Source organism: Pezoporus flaviventris, unplaced genomic scaffold, assembly GCF_033815535.1.
Source record: "Pezoporus flaviventris isolate CSIRO_AGI_PZ_B2104156 unplaced genomic scaffold, CSIRO_AGI_Pfla_v1 ptg000035l, whole genome shotgun sequence".
Classification (NCBI taxonomy): domain Eukaryota; kingdom Metazoa; phylum Chordata; class Aves; order Psittaciformes; family Psittacidae; genus Pezoporus; species Pezoporus flaviventris.
Window position 1 is genome coordinate 1 of NW_026892583.1, and position 21310 is coordinate 21310.

The 21310-nt window shown below is 50.8% G+C and overlaps 4 protein-coding genes across 4 annotated transcripts; 3 read left to right on the top strand and 1 right to left on the bottom strand.

Annotated features, from left to right (window-relative positions):
• The first annotated feature begins 223 nt into the window (after nt 1-223).
• LOC133273964 (proto-oncogene Mas-like) lies at nt 224-4793 on the top strand. The gene is given in 4 exon segments (XM_061462732.1): nt 224-3073; nt 3796-4634; nt 4636-4765; nt 4768-4793. Coding segments are annotated over 4 exon segments (1068 nt in total). The 5' UTR covers nt 224-3000.
• A 2996-nt stretch (nt 4794-7789) lies between these two features.
• On the top strand, nt 7790-8928 carry LOC133273965 (proto-oncogene Mas-like). Its single transcript, XM_061462734.1, has one exon. The coding sequence runs from the start codon at nt 7855-7857 to the stop codon at nt 8818-8820; it is 966 nt and encodes a 321-aa protein (XP_061318718.1). The 5' UTR covers nt 7790-7854; the 3' UTR covers nt 8821-8928.
• A 3113-nt stretch (nt 8929-12041) lies between these two features.
• LOC133273966 (mas-related G-protein coupled receptor member X1-like) lies at nt 12042-13000 on the bottom strand. Its single transcript, XM_061462735.1, has one exon. It carries the CDS (start codon nt 12994-12996, stop codon nt 12112-12114), a length of 885 nt encoding a protein of 294 aa, XP_061318719.1. The 5' UTR covers nt 12997-13000; the 3' UTR covers nt 12042-12111.
• A 3317-nt stretch (nt 13001-16317) lies between these two features.
• On the top strand, nt 16318-17262 carry LOC133273967 (mas-related G-protein coupled receptor member X1-like). The gene has a single exon (XM_061462736.1). It carries the CDS (start codon nt 16319-16321, stop codon nt 17201-17203), a length of 885 nt encoding a protein of 294 aa, XP_061318720.1. The 5' UTR covers nt 16318; the 3' UTR covers nt 17204-17262.
• Nucleotides 17263-21310: the final 4048 nt, after the last annotated feature.

Sequence of the window (21310 nt, forward strand, 5' to 3'; positions counted from 1 at the left end):
TTGCCCTTGCAACTGGGAGGTGCTTCTGGCTTCTGCCCCAGCTGCCTGGCTGATACCAGCCTTTGGCTGCTCTAAAACATACATTTTAGATGCACCTAAAAATACATCTAAAAAAATCTAAAAAATCATCTAAAAAATCTAAAAAATAATCTAAAACATCTAAAAAATCATCTAAAAATAATCTAAAACCCATACATCTACAACATTTTAGTGCCTAAAACTGACTTCCGAAGACCCTGGGTTTTTCCCATTAGCAATTCCAGTCTCACCATTTTTGCTAAGGGCAGAGTTGTCTCCAAGGGTTCATATCAAAACCACTTCAAATCGAAGTCCCTTCCTTCAGTGAGGCTGTATGAGAAAAGCAGACCCTATCACCCATGTTTCGTGCATGGGCAGAGCCCATCACTGAGTCACCAGCCCTGGAATGCTGGTGGGACCTGCAGGATCCTCCCCACTCCCATCTCCTCCAGCATCCTCCATCCGAACTCTCCAGCCTCATCCCAGCTTCCTGAGCCAGGCAAACCCAACATGGTCCCCACAGCCACCCCCATTAGCCTCTGATGGGGCTACTTCCCAGCTGCAGAGTCAGAAGGGAAAGAGCATCTTTATTGCAGCACTCCTGGGCTTTGGACCTGGGGTGGAATGGATGGGGCCATCCTGGAAACAGGCGCATGCATACGTGCATCTGCATCAGCAGCACCCAGAGGATTTGTGACTGAAACCTCCTATTCATGGTCACCTCTGCAAGATTCCTGCTGTGGGGAACACCAAAATAAAAGCAGAACCATGTCTGGGCAACTTTCAGGAGGAAAAAAACACCTTAGAAGTGGGAGGGTTTGGGATGCTGTCACACCACTCATGGCTGTGGATGCTGCAATGGGTCTCCCTTCCCTGGGAGGAGGAGGATGATGGATGGTGAAGCACATCCTGCAGCTGCAGAAGCTGTGAGGTACCACTCTGCAGGCCTGTGCCAATTTGCACTGTCTGTAGATGGATGAAGAAAGCTTTCCCTCTGTCCCATGGAATTCCAGCTGACCAGAAGCTTTGGGAGCAACAGAGAGATGGAGCTGCAGTGCTGCTGCGTTGCATTTAACACAGCCTGTTATCAGAGCAAGGCATTTTTAGTTATTCCTTATACTGCTTTAGCATAAAAAAGCTACTTTTGGCTTGATTGCAGAGGCTGAAAGAAGAAGCCCCTCAGCAAGTCAGGTTCAGAGCTGACAGGGTGTATTCCCCATTGCCCCACAGTGGGAGACTATTCCCAGCCCATTCCTCCAGCAGGGCTTCCCAGAGGATGCTGCACTGGGATGCTGGGAGCGTGCCGAGGGGGAATTTGGAGCGTGCTGGTCCAAAGGACTTGTTGTTGGAAGAACACCTGGGACAAAGGGAGGGAGATGAGGAGATGGCAGTGGTGATTGCAGAGCTCCCTTGGCATCGCTGCTCACTGGGACACTTGGAAGCTCAGCACTAAGACACTTGTTTTAGTTAAACAACCCCGGGTGGAAGGATTGCCCTTTGTTACCAGCCATATATTGTTGTTACTAGCCTGTTTTGTTCTCATTTCTTATAAATATAATGTCAGGGTGGGTTGGGAGAAGATGTTCCTGTCGGGAAGTGAGGGCCTTCTCTTGGGCCATCCGCAGCGTGAGCCGCAGGCGGAGGAATGCTGATTAATGAAGCTCAGTTCACACATATGTTCCTGTGGTTTGGCATTCCCTCCATCTGGCCCTGGATACGGCAGAGATGGTAAAAGACCAATATCCAATTCTGCTTCCTGCCTTCTTTTTAACTCCTTCCAATATTTGTTTGGGATCACAGTGGTCATAAGGGGAATATGAAGATGTTGCAAGGGCTGGAGCAGCTCTGCTCTGGAGCCAGGCTGAGAGAGCTGGGCTGGGGCAGCCTGGACAAGAGAAGGCTCCTGAAGGGGAGACCTGAGAGCAGCTCCAGTGCCTAAAGGGGCTGCAGGAAACCTGGAGAGGGGCTTGGGACAAGGGCCTGTAGGGACAGGCCAAGGGGAATGGCTTTAACCTGCCCGAGGGGAGACTGAGATGAGCTCTTAAGCAGAAGTTCTTCCCTGTGAGGGTGCTGAGGCGCTGGCACAGGGTGCCCAGAGAAGCTGTGGCTGCCCCATCCCTGGCAGTGTTCAAGGCCAGGTTGGACACAGGGGCTTGGAGCAAGCTGCTCTAGTGGAAAGGGTCCCTGCCCGTGACAGGGGTTGGAGCTGAAGGAGCTTTAAGGTCCCTTCAACCCAAACGGTTCCATGATTCTATGGGGCATAGACACAGCAGACAGGGAAGCAGGACAGAGACCACACAATGAGCAAAGTTCTCCTCCCAGGACTCACGCTGCATCCCTGCAGCCTCAGCACTGTGAGACGTGAGGATGGGGCATGGAGCAGCCAGCACCAGTGAGGGGCAGGTCCAGTGGTGTGTGTCATCCCTGGGATGCAGTGGCTGGTTGCATCTCTCCATCCCGCTTCCCTCTTGCCCAGCCCCATGGCATGGGGTGATGGAGGCGTCCACTCAGCTCTTGCAGACAGGGAAGTGACACTCAGCATCATCTCCCTGGGGCTGATGGTGGCTTCTTTGTGACAGCGAAATGTGCACGTTCACATGGATGGGAACTGTGACACATCAGGGGTGTTGCTGATGGGCTCAGAAGAGGAGAACAAGAAGGAAAACAACACAACAGCAGGTTTGCAAACAGGAAGCATTTGAACCAACCAGCCCATGGGTCTGCAACGCCCGTCCTGTGAGCGTGGGTCTTTGGCAATCTGCTTCCGCTGCTCTCACAAGTGATGCCCAAGCCCTGGCACATCTGCATCCCTTCAGCGACCACCCCTGAGCAGAAGCCGTGGTCCCAGGCCCCATTTGGAGCTGAGGAAGAGCCGCGGTGCCAGAGCCCACACGCAAACTGCTGGAGGAACCTCATCACCTTGTTCCTGGTGGCCAGATCTCACCTGGGATGGTTTTGGCATAGCAGCTGTGGAAAGGTTTCATGTGCAAGTCTGACGCAGAGGACTGCAGCTCTGGAAACCAAGCTGTGCAAGGATTCTGCCCTCCCCTGCCTGGTGAGAGGGGTCTGGGACTCACCTCCAATCCTGCCTCTGTCCTCTTCATTCTTCCCATCTGTCTCCTCAGCTGTTTCCAGCCCTTCAAGGCCAAATGGCTCCACATGCCTCTTGTTCCTCCCTCCACTCCTCTTCCAAGTCTGTCTGCTGTCCCCCTGGGCCAAGCTTTCCCCTCCTATCCCTATTTTTCTTCTCCTCTCCTCTCCTCTCCTCTCCTCTCCTCTCCTCTCCTCTCCTCTCCTCCTCTCCTCTCCTCTCCTCTTCCTCTCCTCTCCTCTCCTCTCCTCTCCTCTCCTCTCCTCTCCTCCCTTCCCCTTCTCTTCCCTTCCCTTCCCCTTCTCTTCTCTTCCCCTTCTCTTCCCTTCCCCTTCTCTTCCCTTCCCCTTCTCTTCTCTTCCCCTTCTCTTCTTTTCTCTTCCTCTTCTCTTCTCTTCTCTTCTCTTCTCTTCTCTTCTCTTCTCTTCTCTTCTCTTCTCTTCTTCCCCTTCCCTTCCCTTCCCTTCCCCACTCCACTCCACTCCACTCCACTCCACTCCACTCCACTCCACTCCACTCCACTCCACTCCACTCCACTCTCCTCTCACTGCTCAGTTCTTAAGCTCTCTGGCTAGCAGATGCTGTAGCTTGTGAGGGATTGCAGAAACCAGGATTACCAGAGGACATTCCAAGTACTGGTGACCTGAAAGCCACTGATTGTGCCTTCATCTCTTGCCTTTCCCCAGGCGAGCACAAGAAGAGGAAGATGAACCGACATCCCAACGGCACGATCCATGACTCGCATATGGTGTCCCCAGCACCCACAGAGAGCCTGGTCTATGAGGCTGAACACAACGGGACCCGGTGCTTTGCAGAGCACATCCCCGAACTCGTCACTGGGAGCATCACCCTGCTCATCTGCCTGTGTGGGCTGGTGGGGAACGGAGCCATCCTCTGGCTCCTTGGCTTCCGCATCAGGAGGAGCCCCTTCACCGCCTACCTCCTGAACCTGGCCGTGGCCGACTCCTGCTTTCTCCTCTTCACATCGGCTTTCCTTGTGGTCTATCACATGCCCATGCTCAGCTGCTCCCAGCCAGCGCTCCTGGGGGTGCTGCAGCTGTTTCACTCCATGGTCCTGCTCACGTACGGCACCAGCCTCTACCTCCTCACTGCCATCAGCGTGGAGAGGTGTATGGGTGTCCTCTGGCCCTTCTGGTGCCGAGGCCACCGCCCGGAGCCCCTCTCTGCTGCAATGTGTATCCTGCTGTGGGCCCTCTCCTGTGTGCTTGCGGGGCTGGTGCACTTTGTGTGTGACCCGGATCATTCCCAGCACTGCTGGACGGTTCTCGGGCTCTTGTGCTGCCTCAATTTCTGCCTTTTCACTCCCTTTATGGTTCTTTCCAACGTGATCCTCTTCGTCAAGCTCAGACGCAGCTCTTGGCAACACCACCCAGGAAGGCTGTACGCGGTCATCTTCCTCACCGTTCTCTTCTTCCTCCTCTTTGGCATCCCACTCAGTGTCCAGATCTTCCTCAACTTCTTTGTGTATATTAACTTTGTCTTTGAGGTCTGCCTCTTGCTGGCCTTCTTTTAACAGCAGCATCAATCCCGTTATTTACGTCCTGGTTGGGAGCTATGGGAAGTTCACGTTCAGGGGATCTTTCAGAGTGGCTCTTCAGAGGGTCTTTGAAGATAAGGCAGATTCCCAAGAGGTGGGACCCCTGTGATGGAAATCGCTGCCTAAACCCCTGTGGCTGAGACTGGAGAGGGGTGGCCCTGCCTTTGCAGCCCATGACAGCACCCCATGGCCTGGCTGGGTGAGCAGGACCAGCAGTGGACAGTGGTGTCCCTCAGGACATGGCCATGGGCAGGGCTGGTTCCCAGCTCAAACTCGGTTTTAAGTTATTTAAATAAAGGTGTCTTTTGGGTAACTTACCGGAGACTGCGGTTTCTTCCTTGATGGCTCCATGGGGAGCTTGTTCTCAAAATCATGGATGTGACCATCCCCTCACGCTGCCCATTAGGCGTTGTACATGCATGATACATGCTGAAACGATGTGGTCCAGGAGGTCCTGCCTTATCCATTTTCCTGTTCTCCAGGGTTAGCGCAGCCATGCTCCTGGGCCTCAATCTGCATCTTGTCTGCTTCCCACATAGGAAGTCCCAACTCTTCCTGCCTCTATCTGCTCCTGGGACCTTGATGCCTGATACTAAAGCACCAAACACTCACTACTCTGATCCTCAAAAGCCTCCAGACCACAGGAGGTGATGGTGAAGGGACAGAAAGGATGCTCTCAGCTCCCTCTGTCTTTCTGTCCTCCTGTGGCAGAGTCTGACAGAGAAAACCCATCTCAGCCTGGCTAATGGAGCTGGAAGCATCACTCAACACGCAAACCTCTACCCTTCCAAGGGGGTTTAGGTGGGGGAGCAGGGACAGGCAAAGAGGCAAGTGCTGCTGGGGGTGGGCACTCTGGGTTGGACAGAGGATGGACAGCCAGCCAGTGTCTGATGGCTGCTGGCAAGTGCAGTTCTGTGCCGTGGATGGAGAAGCCCATGGAGCAAACCACCAGGGCAGAGGCAAGAAAAGAGGCAGACAGAGAAGGATGGTTCTCGTGTGTGATGGCTGGAGGAGACTGAGCTCTGCCTGCCAGATGGTGTTATTGGCTTTCCCAGCACACAGAAACAACTGATACCAGAGCCATAGCATTTACAGGCTGTAGGTGCCTTTGGTCACACACAAGCCTGACCCCAAAACAAGCAAACAGCCCGTGTCTGTAAATCATGTGCTGGAAATCGCTCTCAGGATGTTACCCTCAAAAGCAGAAGCTGAGAAACCCTGTCTGATTCTGCTCTTTTCTCGAGCACATGGGTAGATGTTGATGTACCTTGACCTACAGGAAACCTGGAAAGGGGCTTTGGACAAGGGCCTGCAGGGACAGGCCAAGGGGAATGGCTTGAACCTGCCCGAGGGGAGACTGAGATGAGCTCTTAGGCAGAAGCTCTTCCCTGTGAGGGTGCTGAGGCGCTGGCACAGGGTGCCCAGAGAAGCTGTGGCTGCCCCATCCCTGGCAGTGCTCAAGGCCAGGTTGGACACAGGGGCTTGGAGCAAGCTGCTCCAGTGGAAGGGGTCCCTGCCTGTGGCCGGGGTTGGAGCTGGATGAGCTTTAAGCTCCCTTCCAGCACAAACCATTCCATGGTTCTCTGTTTCTCTGATTCTCTTCTCATGGCCTGTTTGCACTTGAAAGCATTGGCATTGCAAGATGTGAGATTCTCCAGCTGGGGACACAAGCACAGCATCACCAAGCGAGAGAGGAGGTGGCTTTGGTCCTGCAGTCCCCACATGTGCCAGTTCCCAGCAGGAGCATCCCTGCTCCCAGATGCAACAGGAGCTGTTTGCGTTTGTCCTGCACCACAGTCAGCCTGGGTAGGAGCCATCTCACCTCCCTTCAGCTCTCTGCAAATTTCATGGGCCTGTCTGAGGCACTGTAGAAGAAACTCAGATGAAACCCATAACTTTTAGATGGTTAAAACCAAGTGAGCAGCTCTGATTCACCTCTCCTTAGGAAACCCCAGATTTTCCTGGAATCCTGATCCATCTTTTCTTTGCCGCTTGGTGCTCTTGGAAATGGTGCATTTGAAGGTCAAGTATTGCAGTGAAATTGTGGTGTATGGGTTTCAAACCCAGATCTGAATCAGAAATAGAGGTTTTGCTGCAACTCCCAGCTTGTAGCACTGGGTCCTAAAGATATCCGCCTGGAATGGGAGGAGGAGGAAAGTTCATTCCGTCCAAAGAGAGGAGTATTTTGGGACTGGGGTTGCTTTAAAATGAAATAAAAGAGGAACATGACACCATCAACAATCAGCTCTTCCCATAGGTCTGATTTCTGAGAGTCCTTTTAGTCATTTCCTGTGCGAGGAAGAGTCTATAGCCAGAACCCTGCTCCTGTCAAACACAATGAAATAGCCCCCTCTTTACAGGAGCCCTTGACCTGCTTGGCTGTCAGCAAGCTGCTTTGTGAAAGGAGCTGAGAACGACCCCTTGCTGGAGGCTGCACAGGCTCACCAAGGCTTCAGTCCGGCTTTCCAAGTGCTAATTCCAGGAAACCTCATGAAGCATCACAGAGGCAGGAGGTGGTGAGCAGAGGTGATGGGCGTCTGCTCCAGGCTACCAGAGGAGACAAGGTCAGACCTTTCTGGGTGGTATTTTCCAGCTTAATTTAGCGCCTCCCCTCACTGGTGTTGAACCTGTTGGTCAATACTGGGGAATGGTTGTCTGTGGGGTATGGAGACCCATGGGAAAAGGTGGTAGGGGAGCAGTGAAATGAGTGTCCCACTGAAGGAACCCAGCAGCTTGGTAACGTCAGCTATAATATTAGATACCTGAGAATCCCTATCAGATCCACCCTGTAAATAACTTGATCTTTGACATAGAATCCCAGCACGGCTTAGGTTGGAAGGGACTTTAAGGATCATCTATTTCCAACCACCTGCACAGGCACCTCCAAGGACAATCCTTTTATCTTATTATTTCTCTCCTCCAGATCTGTTTCATTAAAAGCTGGGAAGGGGGCATCTCCCTCTATACATGCTTTTTGTGCCAGGTATGTCAACCCCATCTCCCCACATCCTGTCTTCCACCTCTCCTGTCCCTCATTTCTCTCTGTGCTCCTCCATGTAGAAGCTGGGGCATGGCTGCAAAGATCTGAAAGCCTATTGTGAGAGACAATAGAGGTTCTAAGGTGTCTCTGCTTCATCTCATCCCTGCAGCTGCGTGAGGAGGAAGGAGAAGCAGCAGAGGTTTTGCAATGAGCACATCACTCCCTGCCGTGGAAGGAGCCAGCCCTGCTTGCTGGAGCCAGCCAGTGTGGAACAGGAGTTGGCATCACCAGCTCTTGATGCATGGGGACACTCACTACAACTGGACCAACTGGGAACCTGGTCACTGGAGCAAAGTCCCTGCCACGCTGCTCATCTGCCTTTGTGGGCTGCTGGGGAATGCGGCTGTGCTCTGGTTCTTCACTTCCCATGTCCGCAGGAACCCCATCACCATCTACGTTCTCAACCTGGCCGTGGCTGACTTCACCTTCCTCCTCTCCATCACCACTGCCCTTGGGGTACTTTATGGCCCGGAGACCCTTTGCCACAGGCTGGGCTCACGGGACGTGACAACTGTGTTGAACATCACCATTCTCTTCTCTTTCACCGCCAGCGTCTTCCTCCTGACAGCCTTCAGTGCCGTGGCAGCTCTGTCTGTCCTTCCCATGGCCCACTGCCACTGCTCCCAGTGCTTGCCAGTGCTTGTGTGTGCCCTGTTCTGGGCCCTCTCCTTTCTTTTCGCCCTGACCCTCTTCTTCTGCCCTGCAGCACTCATTGCCTTCATCCTCAGCTACCTCTTATCACTACTTACCCTGGTTTTATCTGGTTTAACCCTGCTTGCCAGGGTCTTGTGCTGTTCATGGCAGCATCCTCCAGGGAAGCTCTGTGCTGTGGTCCTGCTCGCTGTCGTCTTCTTCCCCTTCTTCACAGCTGATTTTGAGTATTGGCTTTTGCTAAGGCTGTTTGATTTTTCAGTCTTTGTCTTCGATGCCTCTCTGCCCTTGGCCTGTGTGAACAGCAGCATCAACCCTGCTATTTACTTCTTGGCTGGGAGCTGCACAAGGAAGTTCACACTCTCTGTGAGGGTTGCTTTCAAGAGGGCTTTTGGAGATGTAGCAGAGCCCCAGAACAAAGGTGAAACTCCCAGAGCAAACACAGTGGAACCAGCTGTTTAAACCTCTGCAACCTCCCCCCCCCCCCGGGAGAAGATGCTCCAGGGATGGAGAGAAGGAATATGGGCCAGAACAGGATTAGCTGCAGCATGACAAAGTGTGCTGGGTGGCATGGGAGAGAACACTGAACAAAGTGATGAAATACCTATGCTCTGAAGGCAGGCTGAGACAGTTGGGCTGGGTCAGCCTGGACAAGAGAAAGCTCCTTAAGAGGAGACCTTAGAGCAGCTCCAGTGCCTGAAGGGGCTGCAGGAAACCTGGAGAGGGGCTTGGGACAAGGGATGTAGGGACAGGCCAAGGGGAATGGCTTGAACCTGCCCGAGGGGAGACTGAGATGAGCTCTGAGGCAGAAGCTCTTCCCTGTGAGGGTGCTGAGGCACTGGCACAGGGTGCCCAGAGAAGCTGTGGCTGCCCCATCCCTGGCAGTGTTCAAGGCCAGGTTGGACACAGGGGCTTGGAGCAAGCTGCTCTAGTGGAAGGTGTCCCTGCCCGTGGTCGGGGTTGGAGCTGGATGAGCTTTAAGCTCCCTTCCAACCCAAACCAGTCTGGGATGATTCAAAACTTTTGCTCTGAATCTGTCCTATTCAACAGGTCTGAGCTTTCCCCATCTCAAAAGCGATTTTGCTCAAACAGAGCCCTGGAAGCTCTTCCCTCCTGCTCGTGGGGGTGTTTTTGGTGTGTCTGCTTAACAGAGCAGCTTGAGGTGGATCAGAATGCTTGGCAGAGCAAAGCAGAACAATTCCAGGGCAAACCCTTGTGTCTGCATCTCCAGACATGTGTGAAGAGCGTGTGAAGATTTCACATCCAGCGTCATTACCAGGCAAGCAGGCATGTGGTTGGGATTGCCCCTGGAAGGCTTTCCCTGAAATGCTTCTGCTGCAGATGGAGTTTTGTCTGCACATGATGTGGGTTCTTGACTGGAACTGCCTCTTGGGGCTCTTCCTGCTTTACTCTGGGCTGTCGGGATGGGTTGGCTTGAGCAAACAGCATTTCGCAACCGTGACCCGAGGTCTGTATCCACTTCTGGTGTGCCTGTTCCTCATCTAGAAAAGCAAAAGGAGTAGGGTTAAAATGAAACAACCCCAAAAGCAATGGAGGCTTTGTAAAGACTCGGTTTTCCATGTGAAAGAGGATACAGGGAGAGGGAAAGAAAGCAGTGGATTGCTGTTGAGGCAGTGAGGACTGAACCCCTCTAGCTTGGCTCAAGAACTCTCCGGGTAAAAGGGGTCATGTCGGCACTTTCTCTTCTTCTATCTCTCCCTTTCTCTGCTTCCCTCTCCTCTCTGCGTCTGCCAGTCCTTGCTATCAGGGAGCTGGAGGATACACCAGCTATCATTTGCTTCTGAGCTGTGTTGCTCCCTGGCATGACTCCTCACCAGTCTGCATTAACTTCAGTAGGGAGCACAAGGTTGGGAAGATGCAGTAGGCAGGGAAAGGTGAAGGGAGAAAGGGCATGAGCAGAGCAGAGCTATGGATGCTGTGGTCTCTGGGAGCTGGGATGGTGACAGAAGGTTCTCTGCCCTTTGGCTTGTTCCTCAGAGCAACAGGTCACTGGAGTGGCTGGAATGGAAATCAATCACTTGGTGCAGTACAGGCACAGAGCCAAGATAACTAAAGCCATCAAATTCTGGTAGAACCAAGAAGCTCAGATGGGAGGCGGCCTGGGTGATGAAGCAGGCAAGGCTGATCCCAGGAAGCAGGAAAAGTCCCTGTGAGGATCATGGTCCTGCACTTGCCCTGGGAGACATCCTGTGGATGATGGGAGCTTTTGCTGGCCAGGTTGTAACTCGGAAAGTTTTTGCACACCAAAGGACTATAAAATGGGAGAGGGAGAAAAAGCCCTCAACTACAAAAGATTCCTGCCCTGTTCCGGAAAACAACACTTAATAAATGCGTCTTAGATGTTTGATCTCATCATGTAGCTTCACGATCAGACCCCGAGTTGTGATCAGATGCTCGGTATGATCAGAACCCCTCTCCTGCCATCTAGAGGCAACAGCGCCGGGCGTGGGCTGGATGTGACCCTGCAGCCCCCTGACTCGAGGGTCTGGGTGAGCAGCGGGGCCGAGGGCTTCTGTGCAGGGCAGTTTCTCCTTCTCGTTTGCTTTCTTTGCATCTCTCTCTCGCACTCATTGCTTCTTTGTGTCTTATTTCCCTTCCTACCTCCCCTTTTCCTTCATTTGCACTTTCCTCCCCTCCCCTCCCCTCCTCTCCCCTCCCCTTCCCTTCCTTTTGTTTTTCTTTCTATTCTCTTTCCTTTCCTTTCCTTTCCTTTCCTTTCCTTTCCTTTCCTTTCCTTTCCTTTCCTTTCCTTTCCTTTCCTTTCCTTTCCTTTCCTTTCCTTTCCTTTCCTTTCCTTTCCTTTCCTTTCCTTTCCTTTCCTTTCCTTTCCTTTCCTTTCCCTTTGCCATTCCCTTTTCCTTTTCCTTACCCTTTTCCCTAGCCATTCCTTCCCTTCCATTCACCTGCTTTCCCTTCCCTTCCCTTGCTTTTCCTTCTCTTCCTTTCCCTTTCTTTCCCTTCCTTTCCCTTTCTTCTTATTTTCTTTCTTTTCCTTGCCTTTCCTTTTGCAGTTCCCTTTCCCCTTCCCTTCCCTTCCCTTCCCTTCCCTTCCCTTCTATTCCTTTCCTTTTCCTTCCCCTCCTTTCCCTTTCTTCTTTTCTTCCCTTTCCTTCCCTTTCCTTTTGCCATTCCCTATGCCTTTTCCTTCGCCCTTTCCTTCACCTTTCTCCTTGGTTTTCCTTGCCTTGCCTTCAAATCCCTCGCCTTCCCTGGAAATTCCTTTCCCATTCCTTCGTTTTTCCTTTACCTTTCCTTTCCTTCCCTTTCTATTTGCCTTTCCTTTTGCCTTTTCTTTTTGCCTTTCCTTGATTTTTTCCTTTTTCTTCCTTCCATTCTTTCTCTAACTCTCACTTTTTCTTGGAACTAGATGATCTTAATGTCCTTTCCAACCCTAACTATACTATGATTCTATGATTCCTTCTTTTCCTCTTCATCTCTCTCTCACTCTCCAAATTGCAGTGTTTTCCTGGATCTTATTCTCTCTTTCTCTCAACCTTCATTAAACCCATCCAGGAGCCTCCTTGGCTTCCCCATCTTTGCAGTCCCTTTGCCAGAGCCCTGCCGGCCTGGGACAAGAGACACAGCCAGAGCTCACCCGGGGCCTCTCTCTCACACCTCCCCCAGCCAAAGAGCTCCCCCAAAGCACCACAACACTCGGCTGCTCAGCCAAAGCACACACAGTTTATTTGGTGGGGCCAAGGCCAGGAGCCTCATTGCAATGGGGAGCAGAGCTCAGGCCTCCCCCTCCCCAGCAGGGCCTTGGGCAGTGCTCTCCATGGGGATGCCCTCAGGCACGGGGCTCTCCTCCTTGCTCCTTTCTCTCTCTTCAAACACTCTGCGCAGGGCGACTTGGATGGAGCCTTGGAAGCGGCGCTGCCGGCAGCTCCCCACCAGGAAGTAAATGACTGGGTTGATGCTGCTGTTCAGCAGAGCCAGCACCAGAGTCACCGTTTCAGGTAATAGAATACCATAATATAAAAGATTAAAGAAAGAATTTACGCTGAAAGGCATCCCTAAGGCAAAGAAGAAGATGATGTTGAGCACAACAGCAACATAGAGTTTCCCCAGGCGCCGTCTCTGTGAGCCACATCGGAGCCTCGTGACCATGGACACGTTGGAAATCAACATCGTTAATGACAAAATCACGGAACAGACAATGCCCACACTTGCAAAGAGCGTGTAATGTCTTTGACCAAGGAGAGAGCAAACATAATATGACAAAATGAAAAACGCAACGCCGGCCCAGAGCACCCCACTCACGATGCCTGACAAGTGCTTTGGGCGGTGGCAGCGATACCAGATTGGGAAGATGACAGAGACACAGCGCTCCGTGCTGATGGCTGTCAGGAGACCCAGGCTGCTGAGGACTAACAAGTGGCTCAGTAATTCAACTGCATCTAAGAAATCATTGTAGAATGGAAGAAAAGAACCCAAACCATAACAAATTATTGTCAAGTTGAAAAGCCCCAATATGAGCAGAAAATACAAGAGGAGCAGAGAGCAGTCAGCAACAGCCAGATTTAGGATGTAGACAGTGAAAGGATTCTGCCTCAACCGAAAGCCCAGAAACCACAAGACTATCCCATTCCCCACCATTCCAAACACACAGATCACCATGAGGAAACCTAACAAGGTCATAAATCTGCCCGATGCATATAAACATTCATAATTTCCCGCATTGCTCCAATTCCCATCATGTGTGTAATTCAGAGAGAGGTCTGTTGTGTTGGTCTCCTCCATAGCAAATGACCCTGCTCTGGGCAGCCTCCTTCTCCCTCTGCCACCACCTCCTAGGAGACACAAGCAATGAGAAGGCAATGAGGGCCATCGGCGTTCCCCGCTCTCCCCATCTCTCCCCACAGCCCCCCGCCAGCCCCAGGCTGCTCCAGGAAGGACCCGTCCCCCGGCGTGCCCAGCACAGGCTCCCAGCCCTGCAGGCCTGGCCCTGCCCAGGAGCCATCTCCCACCTGCCCGTGCCCACTCTCCTACCTCCTGCTGCTCCTGCCAACAGCGCTGCTGCACGAGCTCCAGCACAGGGGCCTCCAGCCTCGGCAGCACAAAGCCTCTGGGGATGCTTCCGTGGCCACCCCGCTCTGCTCTGCCGTCTTCCTCGTGCCTGGGGAGCAGAGCTTTGCCCACACATCACGGCCCGTGCTCAGCAGACACCCCTCACAATCTGCCCACATCGCTCACAGCTTCCCCTCACATGGCCCAAGGGGGGAGATCTTGTCAGCAGGAGCTGGGCACGTCACCCCCTTCCTCTCCTGCCCCTGGCTTATCACCGGGAGGGGCTGATCTGTTATGATCCCATGAGAAAGGATCTCAGATTCCATAAAACACCCACTGAAAGAGTATTTTCTACATCCTGAACTCTCAAGAAGTGAGGGCATGCGTAAGGTAAACTCATGAGCTTTCAGGTATCGGTAACCCAGGATCTTACACCATCAAACAGCCATATCCTGTCCATGGAACGTTATCCCATTCTGGGTGTTAGAGCTGTTACGGGGGTTCCAGAAAGAAGAAGTCAGCTCTTTCTACTGCCAAGCAAAAAGGATGCTCACGTGAGAGCTGTGGCAGCAGTCTCAGATACAGGCAAGCACACGCAGGGTGAGCTGCCTGCAGGCTCCTCCCTTGCCATCAGCCAAGAAGGTCTCTCCATGGCCACGGCAGATGCAGAGTGCGGCACGGGCCTGGGACTGCTCAGGCTGGGTGTTCCGTGGATCACTCACTCCTGGAGGAACTAACATGGGGAAAGGTGGGATTTTAACTCAGGAATGAACGTACATAAACCGTTCCCAGGGATGGCGCATGGCAGAAAGGTGAGAGTGGGAAAGACGAGCCAGGGGCCATCAACGCTGGCAGATCAATGAGCTGCAGACACGCAGCAGCATGAGGGCTCCGCTTGTTGTCTCTAATGACAGAAACTGGTGCTCGAAGACTTCTTCCATCTTTCTTCTGGGAGACATCACCAGGACGTAAAGGCTTTGCTTTAATGTGTCAAAGCATGGAACATAATACTTGGGGGACATCTGATTCTGCAAAACCATAGAGGAAATCAGTAAAGGAAAATGCTTTTCACAGTGGAGGTGAAGAAATAAAAGCGCATGCTGTCATCGTATGACAACCAGGAGCTGACATGTTATATTCCCAAAACTGTAGGGAACGGGGATAAAGGGACCTCATCTCATGAAGCATGACTGAACAGCACTGAACTGTCCATGTGCAGCACTCTGATTCTCTTCCAGGGCCCTGAAGGCCACAGCAGGCCTTCTTTGCTCTGACCCACTGATTCATCCCCTGCCCCTTGCTCCAGGCCTACACAACCAGGCTTTGAGTGGGCTACGCAGGACTTGTACCTGCCTGAAGCCCTGTCTCCGTCCCCTCTCATGGGTGGACCTTCAGCCTGTGCGCTAGCCCTGGTTCAAGTCTACCTCTAAGCCCTAACTCCCGCAGCTCCAGGCGGGAGCTCTGCCTAGACTGTGGACCTTGTTCATTACCATGCGTTCACCACATGAAATCAAGGGATAACCTTGGAGGTCTCCAGCCCTGGGGATGACGAGCACAGGCTGTAACTCCCAGAAAATGGTCTTTAAAAGATGGAAAACACATGAAAGATGGAGAAAAAATAAGCCATGAAAATGCCGTTCTCTGTGAGGCTAAGGGATGAGATCGTGTGACAGGAACCCCTTGGAGATAAAAGCACATTTGCAGCACTACGTAGCTCACAAAGTGTAATCTCATAGGAGACACAAGCACATCAGGGTTTTGATTAGAGGCAGTGGGCAAAGCCCCCGTGATGTTCTCTATCTGAGGATGGTGATTTCTCATGGCAAGTTGATGCAAGGCATGCTCACATGCTCAGCCTCATTGTCTGCTTCTGCTGAAGGGATTCCCTTGGGATCCGATGTTCAGGATCAGGCCTGGGGGAGCAGAGGGAGGGATGGGCATGAGCAGGGGTGGTTCCGCACGTCAGGGAGGATGGGAAGAAGAAGCAGTGTTGAGGCCATGAGAGTGCCAGTGACTTCTGAGGGGTTTCTGCTCGTTCATCCCCATTGTTGCTGCTCCCTGGCTCATCTCGCTCACTCTCATCTTTCTGCCTTGCCCTTGCCCTGCCAAATCTCTTCCCCACCATACCCCTTGCTGAAGGGACACAAGATTATCTGACCCATGCCCACCTTCATGTGAGTTCTGGATGCAGAAAATGATGTTTCAGTGGATGCTTTATGGAATCTGAGATCCTTTCTCATGGGATCATAACAGATCAGCCCCTCCCGGTGATAAGCCAGGGGCAGGAGAGGAAGGGGGTGACGTGCCCAGCTCCTGCTGACAAGATCTCCCCCCTTGGGCCATGTGAGGGGAAGCTGTGAGCGATGTGGGCAGATTGTGAGGGGTGTCTGCTGAGCACGGGCCGTGATGTGTGGGCAAAGCTCTGCTCCCCAGGCACGAGGAAGACGGCAGAGCAGAGCGGGGTGGCCACGGAAGCATCCCCAGAGGCTTTGTGCTGCCGAGGCTGGAGGCCCCTGTGCTGGAGCTCGTGCAGCAGCGCTGTTGGCAGGAGCAGCAGGAGGTAGGAGAGCGGGCACGGGCAGGTGGGAGATGGCTCCTGGGCAGGGCCAGGCCTGCAGGGCTGGGAGCCTGTGCTGGGCACGCCGGGGGACGGGTCCTTCCTGGAGCAGCCTGGGGCTGGCGGGGGGCTGTGGGGAGAGATGGGGAGAGCGGGGAACGCCGATGGCCCTCATTGCCTTCTCATTGCTTGTGTCTCCTAGGAGGTGGTGGCAGAGGGAGAAGGAGGCTGCCCAGAGCAGGGTCATTTGCTATGGAGGAGACCAGCACAACAGACCTCTCTCTGAATTACACACATGATGGGAATTGGAGCAATGCGGGAAATTATGAATGTTTATATGCATCGGGCAGATTTATGACCTTGTTAGGTTTCCTCATGGTGATCTGTGTGTTTGGAATGGTGGGGAATGGGATAGTCTTGTGGTTTCTGGGCTTTCGGTTGAGGCAGAATCCTTTCACTGTCTACATCCTAAATCTGGCTGTTGCTGACTGCTCTCTGCTCCTCTTGTATTTTCTGCTCATATTGGGGCTTTTCAACTTGACAATAATTTGTTATGGTTTGGGTTCTTTTCTTCCTTTCTACAATGATTTCTTAGATGCAGTTGAATTACTGAGCCACTTGTTAGTCCTCAGCAGCCTGGGTCTCCTGACAGCCATCAGCACGGAGCGCTGTGTCTCTGTCATCTTCCCAATCTGGTATCGCTGCCACCGCCCAAAGCACTTGTCAGGCATCGTGAGTGGGGTGCTCTGGGCCGGCGTTGCATTTTTCATTTTGTCATATTATGTTTGCTCTCTCCTTGGTCAAAGACATTACACGCTCTTTGCAAGTGTGGGCATTGTCTGTTCCGTGATTTTGTCATTAACGATGTTGATTTCCAACGTGTCCATGGTCACGAGGCTCCGATGTGGCTCACAGAGACGGCGCCTGGGGAAACTCTATGTTGCTGTTGTGCTCAACATCATCTTCTTCTTTGCCTTAGGGATGCCTTTCAGCGTAAATTCTTTCTTTAATCTTTTATATTATGGTTTTCTATTTCCTGAAACGGTGACTCTGGTGCTGGCTCTGCTGAACAGCAGCATCAACCCAGTCATTTACTTCCTGGTGGGGAGCTGCCGGCAGCGCCGCTTCCAAGGCTCCATCCAAGTCGCCCTGCGCAGAGTGTTTGAAGAGAGAGAAAGGAGCAAGGAGGAGAGCCCCGTGCCTGAGGGCATCCCCATGGAGAGCACTGCCCAAGGCCCTGCTGGGGAGGGGGAGGCCTGAGCTCTGCTCCCTGTTGCAATCACCCTGTCATGAAGGGGAACATAGCTGAGAGTTGACTCCCTCTCAGGGCTGAGGGACATAACAAAGGATGCCGTTTGCCACAGTGTGTTCGGCTGAGTACATACGTTTATGTTCATAGTGACTGTTTGTCAGAAAGAGACAGGAAGCAGAGGGGTGCAGCTGTTCTATGACCTTCATACTTGGACACACGGGGGTGCCTGGCCAACGCTCTCAGCGTGGACCATGGTGAGATCATGAGAAACTGCATGGTTCCATGAGGACACAATCCGCGATCTGGCATAAAGCCGGTTGTTTTGATATGGGTATAAAAGCAGGAGCCGCTTGTGGCCGTGGGAGAAGCCTCACCTACAGGTGCACGCACAGCATAGGAATTGTCCCAGTGACCTGAGAGTCCTGGCATCAGCTGCAAGGGGGCTTCCCATCTGGAAGTGTGGGACTGGATGATGGTTCAGTGGTAAGTGGTGATGAATTTCTTTTTAATCTCTGCTGTCTCTATACAGTCATGCTTGATGCATTGCAATGTTTCTTCGGTACTTCAGTTACATATCTGTATCTCTGATTTGCTTTATTGTACTTATTCACTGTATATAGTGAGAGATATTTACCTAATTCACGTTAGTGTGATTGCATTAGTGCGCTTATTGGCTTTAATGAGCTTGTTAAATAAACTGCGCATATTATACAGGTAGCCTGTGTCATTTTGTGGCATATTCTGTCTGTCAGCAGAACAGACCCTTATGGCCTTGACCCCATGTGTGTACTTTGGCTGAGCAGCTGAGTGTTGCGGTGCTTTGGGGGAACTCTTTGCCTGAAGAAGCTGTGAGAGAGATGCCCTCGTGGATTTCTGGCCATGGATGAGAAACCTGCTGTAGTGGAAGGTGTCTCTGCTCGTGGCAGGTTATTGGAACTGGATGAGCTTTAAGGTCCCTTCTAGTCCAAATCATTATGTGATTTTATGATTTTGTGCATTCCGTCTCCTATCTGTTCTTACCCTTCCCCTCCACCTTACCTTATGTCATACAGAGCCATCTATGTTCACTCCTTGTTCATGGCCATGATCCCTGTTGAGCTGTGTGCCTAGCGTTGGGTATCTTTGTCATTTTTTCTGTTTGCGCTGGTTTGCACCCTTCCATTTCTCTTTTCTTCATCATCTTTGAAAGGATGAGGTTTCCAGCCTCATGCACATGGTTAATGGTGCACTTGCGCCCTCATACAGGCTACTGGAATTGGCAACTTCATGTCTTATTTCAAAGCTGTGAAATCAACAGTGCTAGAAATTCAACTGCAACAGCAGTTGCCCACCAGCAGTAAGGTTATTTGGCATTTTGCATCAGTAATTCCCCTCTTTGGTCCAGTGTTGAGCCCAGCAACAGCAGAACTTATTGCCTAATGTGTGGAACAGTGAGTTTTAACCATGAACATAGATATGAGCTCATGGAATCACATAATCATGGAACAGTCAGGGTCAGATCTCCTGATTTGGTTTTGCTCCTGATTTTTTTTCCATCTTCCCCTCCTTGTTAACACCTAAACCATACCCAGAGCAGTCTCAGCTGGGAGAGATCTGTATTCTCATCATGACCTTCCTGCCTGATATTCTCTTCAAGGCATGTATCAAACCCATTACGTTTTTATCTGGTCACCACCTGTTGCACCCAGAGGTTTTTCTTACAGCCAATAGTAGCATTTTTGTTTAATCTACTACCCTATAAAGAATATCACAAGAATTCCAAGGAGTTTGTTTTGCTATAGAGACCCCCTGAACAGTAAAACAAAGATTGAAGGTAGGAGATAGCGCCTGCAGAGATCGGTGGAGGAGTCACCTCACTGAATAGTGACGTTAGGTTGAGTTCAGAGGAGCTGTTCTCAGAGTATGCTTAACCTGAAATTTGCCAAGTTTAATTATTTTGATATAATGAATAATCACCTCTCCCTGCCATGACTGCTTCACTTTTGTCCTTAGCTCATCTGCTTGTCCAAGGTATGCTTTCTCTTTGGATGCCATCAAGTTTTCTGCCTTGTTTTCCAAACCTTCCAAATTCCTGTCCAGTTCAATGCCAGGGGAGATGTAGTGGCACTTTACTAACCTGAATAGAAAAAGTAAAATGATAGTACCTGTACTTTAAAGTTTGGGGTAATTCAAACATCTTAAATAGCATTCGCATTTTGATTCTAGCCTCAGATGACATCTGTTCCCTTAGGGAAAAAACAAAGTAGGTGGCATATTGAGGATTAAATATGGCATAACAGAGGCCATGCAGATTGTCCAAGAGCCCATGCAACAGCCTGGGCCTAGCTCTCTCCTTGGCTCAATTCCTTGATGCAGGGATGTGTCACACTGTTTGAGATGTACTCAAAGCATCCCCTGCTGCCTGAGCTGGGTGTGAAGAAGGGAGAAAGGCCCCTTTGCTGCTGTGTGAGTGATTTTTGAAGGTGCATGAAAGGAGTAAAAATGAGGATAAATGAATTCTGCCATAAAGGTATATTCAGAAATGAGGACGTCCTTGACCAGAACTAATAATCCTGCCTGTGTTCTCCAACACCTTGTGCCTCCCCTCTGTGATTCCAGAAAAAAAATGCTCTGGATTTCTTCTGGCCAGGGCTTCATGGGACACCCACAGGGATTTGAAGCAGATGCCATGAGAGAGCGTCTGAAAAGTCTAATCTGCACCAGGTAACACCTTTTGATATCAGGCCTCACTGAGACTCCTTTACTGTGCAGGACTGTGTGGTGCGTGCCTTCCTCAGCTGCTTCTGAAGCTCTTCTGCACCACCATCAGCCCCAGAAGCTCATCCCTTCTTTCATTTCCCTGCAAATATCTGGCAGATGCCAGCCATAAGAACATTAGTCTTTCATCATGGACAATTGAGGGTGTCTATGATGGTGTTTCTATGCAGGCATCACCTTTTAAAGGTCCAAGGTTGGAAGTAAAGTGTTCACATTGATGTGATGTGTAAAATGTGTTCACATCAACTGCTGCACACTGGGTATGTTTAAGGACAAACTCAGGAGGGAAAGGGTTATATGTTTATAACACTTTAAATGGTTTTATCAGTTGATGGCTTCTTCTGAGCACAAGAATATTTTTAAATGCAAATTGTTTTTCCTTTAAAAAAAAGGGGTTTATTATTTTTTACAATAACAAAAAGATTCAGTTCTCCCAGTGATAAAATCATTACAGACATTCAAAACGAAACACTTAGAACATGTTTTCTGATAAAGGGATACTCTCTTCCCCTCAGCAGTAGAAGTTAGAAGGAAAATAAACCACCTTACTAAAAATAATTGATGACACAGCCCTAATCTGAATCAACTGTATGTACATTGCAGAAGAGCAGAACATTAAAGAATACTGGAAATGGAACTCAAATTTCAGCTTTCAGGAACTGTAAACAGGAAGCAAAAAGCAACAAGATAAAGATAATAGACAACAGAAGAATGCATCTTCCCTTTAGGAAAGTATTCACAAATGAAGGTATGAAATGGAAATCTGGAGGGTTTCTCAAAGAAAATGACCTGTGTTGCCTTTTCCTATATAGTCTGGTTAAAAGTGCTAATGTTAGGTAGTCTGATAGTACCCCCTTTCAAATAATCACATATTTCATCTCAAGGGTCTAGAAAATAATTTGTTGCAAATTGTGGTGTTCATTTACCTTTTTTCTGTTTCTTATTTTTTTCCTCTACCCTTGATTTTAATTCTGTCAGTAAAAGGGGATGTTAGAAGCCATGGGTTCTTATCAGTCCTTCTTAAAGGGAGGAATAACAACCCAATGCGTGCTGTAGTTAGTAAGATGAAGATACTCCTTCTTGGGCTGGAGGAAGGTAAAGTAATATGCAACTCCAGTCCTGTATTTCTTTGAAACACAAGAAAAGGGAGAATGCAACTCAGTGTATAAAGTTTTAAGGCAAGTTGGTAGGGGCTGGGGCCCCTTCGTACTGCATCACAACTCCGTGGTATATGGAAACTTCCCTTGCTAATAGAAGAAAGGAACTTCCAGGGCATGAATCATTTCACCATTTGAAATGAGCATGAGAGAGCAAAGAATTGCGCACCCTATGAGCTGCAGAAAATGACATGTGTGGCT

What these genes read in the sequence shown, in the direction of transcription:
- LOC133273965 (XM_061462734.1), top strand. Translation starts at nt 7,855, where the DNA reads ATGAGCACATCACTCCCTGCCGTGGAAGGAGCCAGCCCTGCTTGCTGG.
- LOC133273967 (XM_061462736.1), top strand. Translation starts at nt 16,319, where the DNA reads ATGGTGATCTGTGTGTTTGGAATGGTGGGGAATGGGATAGTCTTGTGG.
- LOC133273966 (XM_061462735.1), bottom strand. Translation starts at nt 12,996, where the DNA reads ATGGTGATCTGTGTGTTTGGAATGGTGGGGAATGGGATAGTCTTGTGG.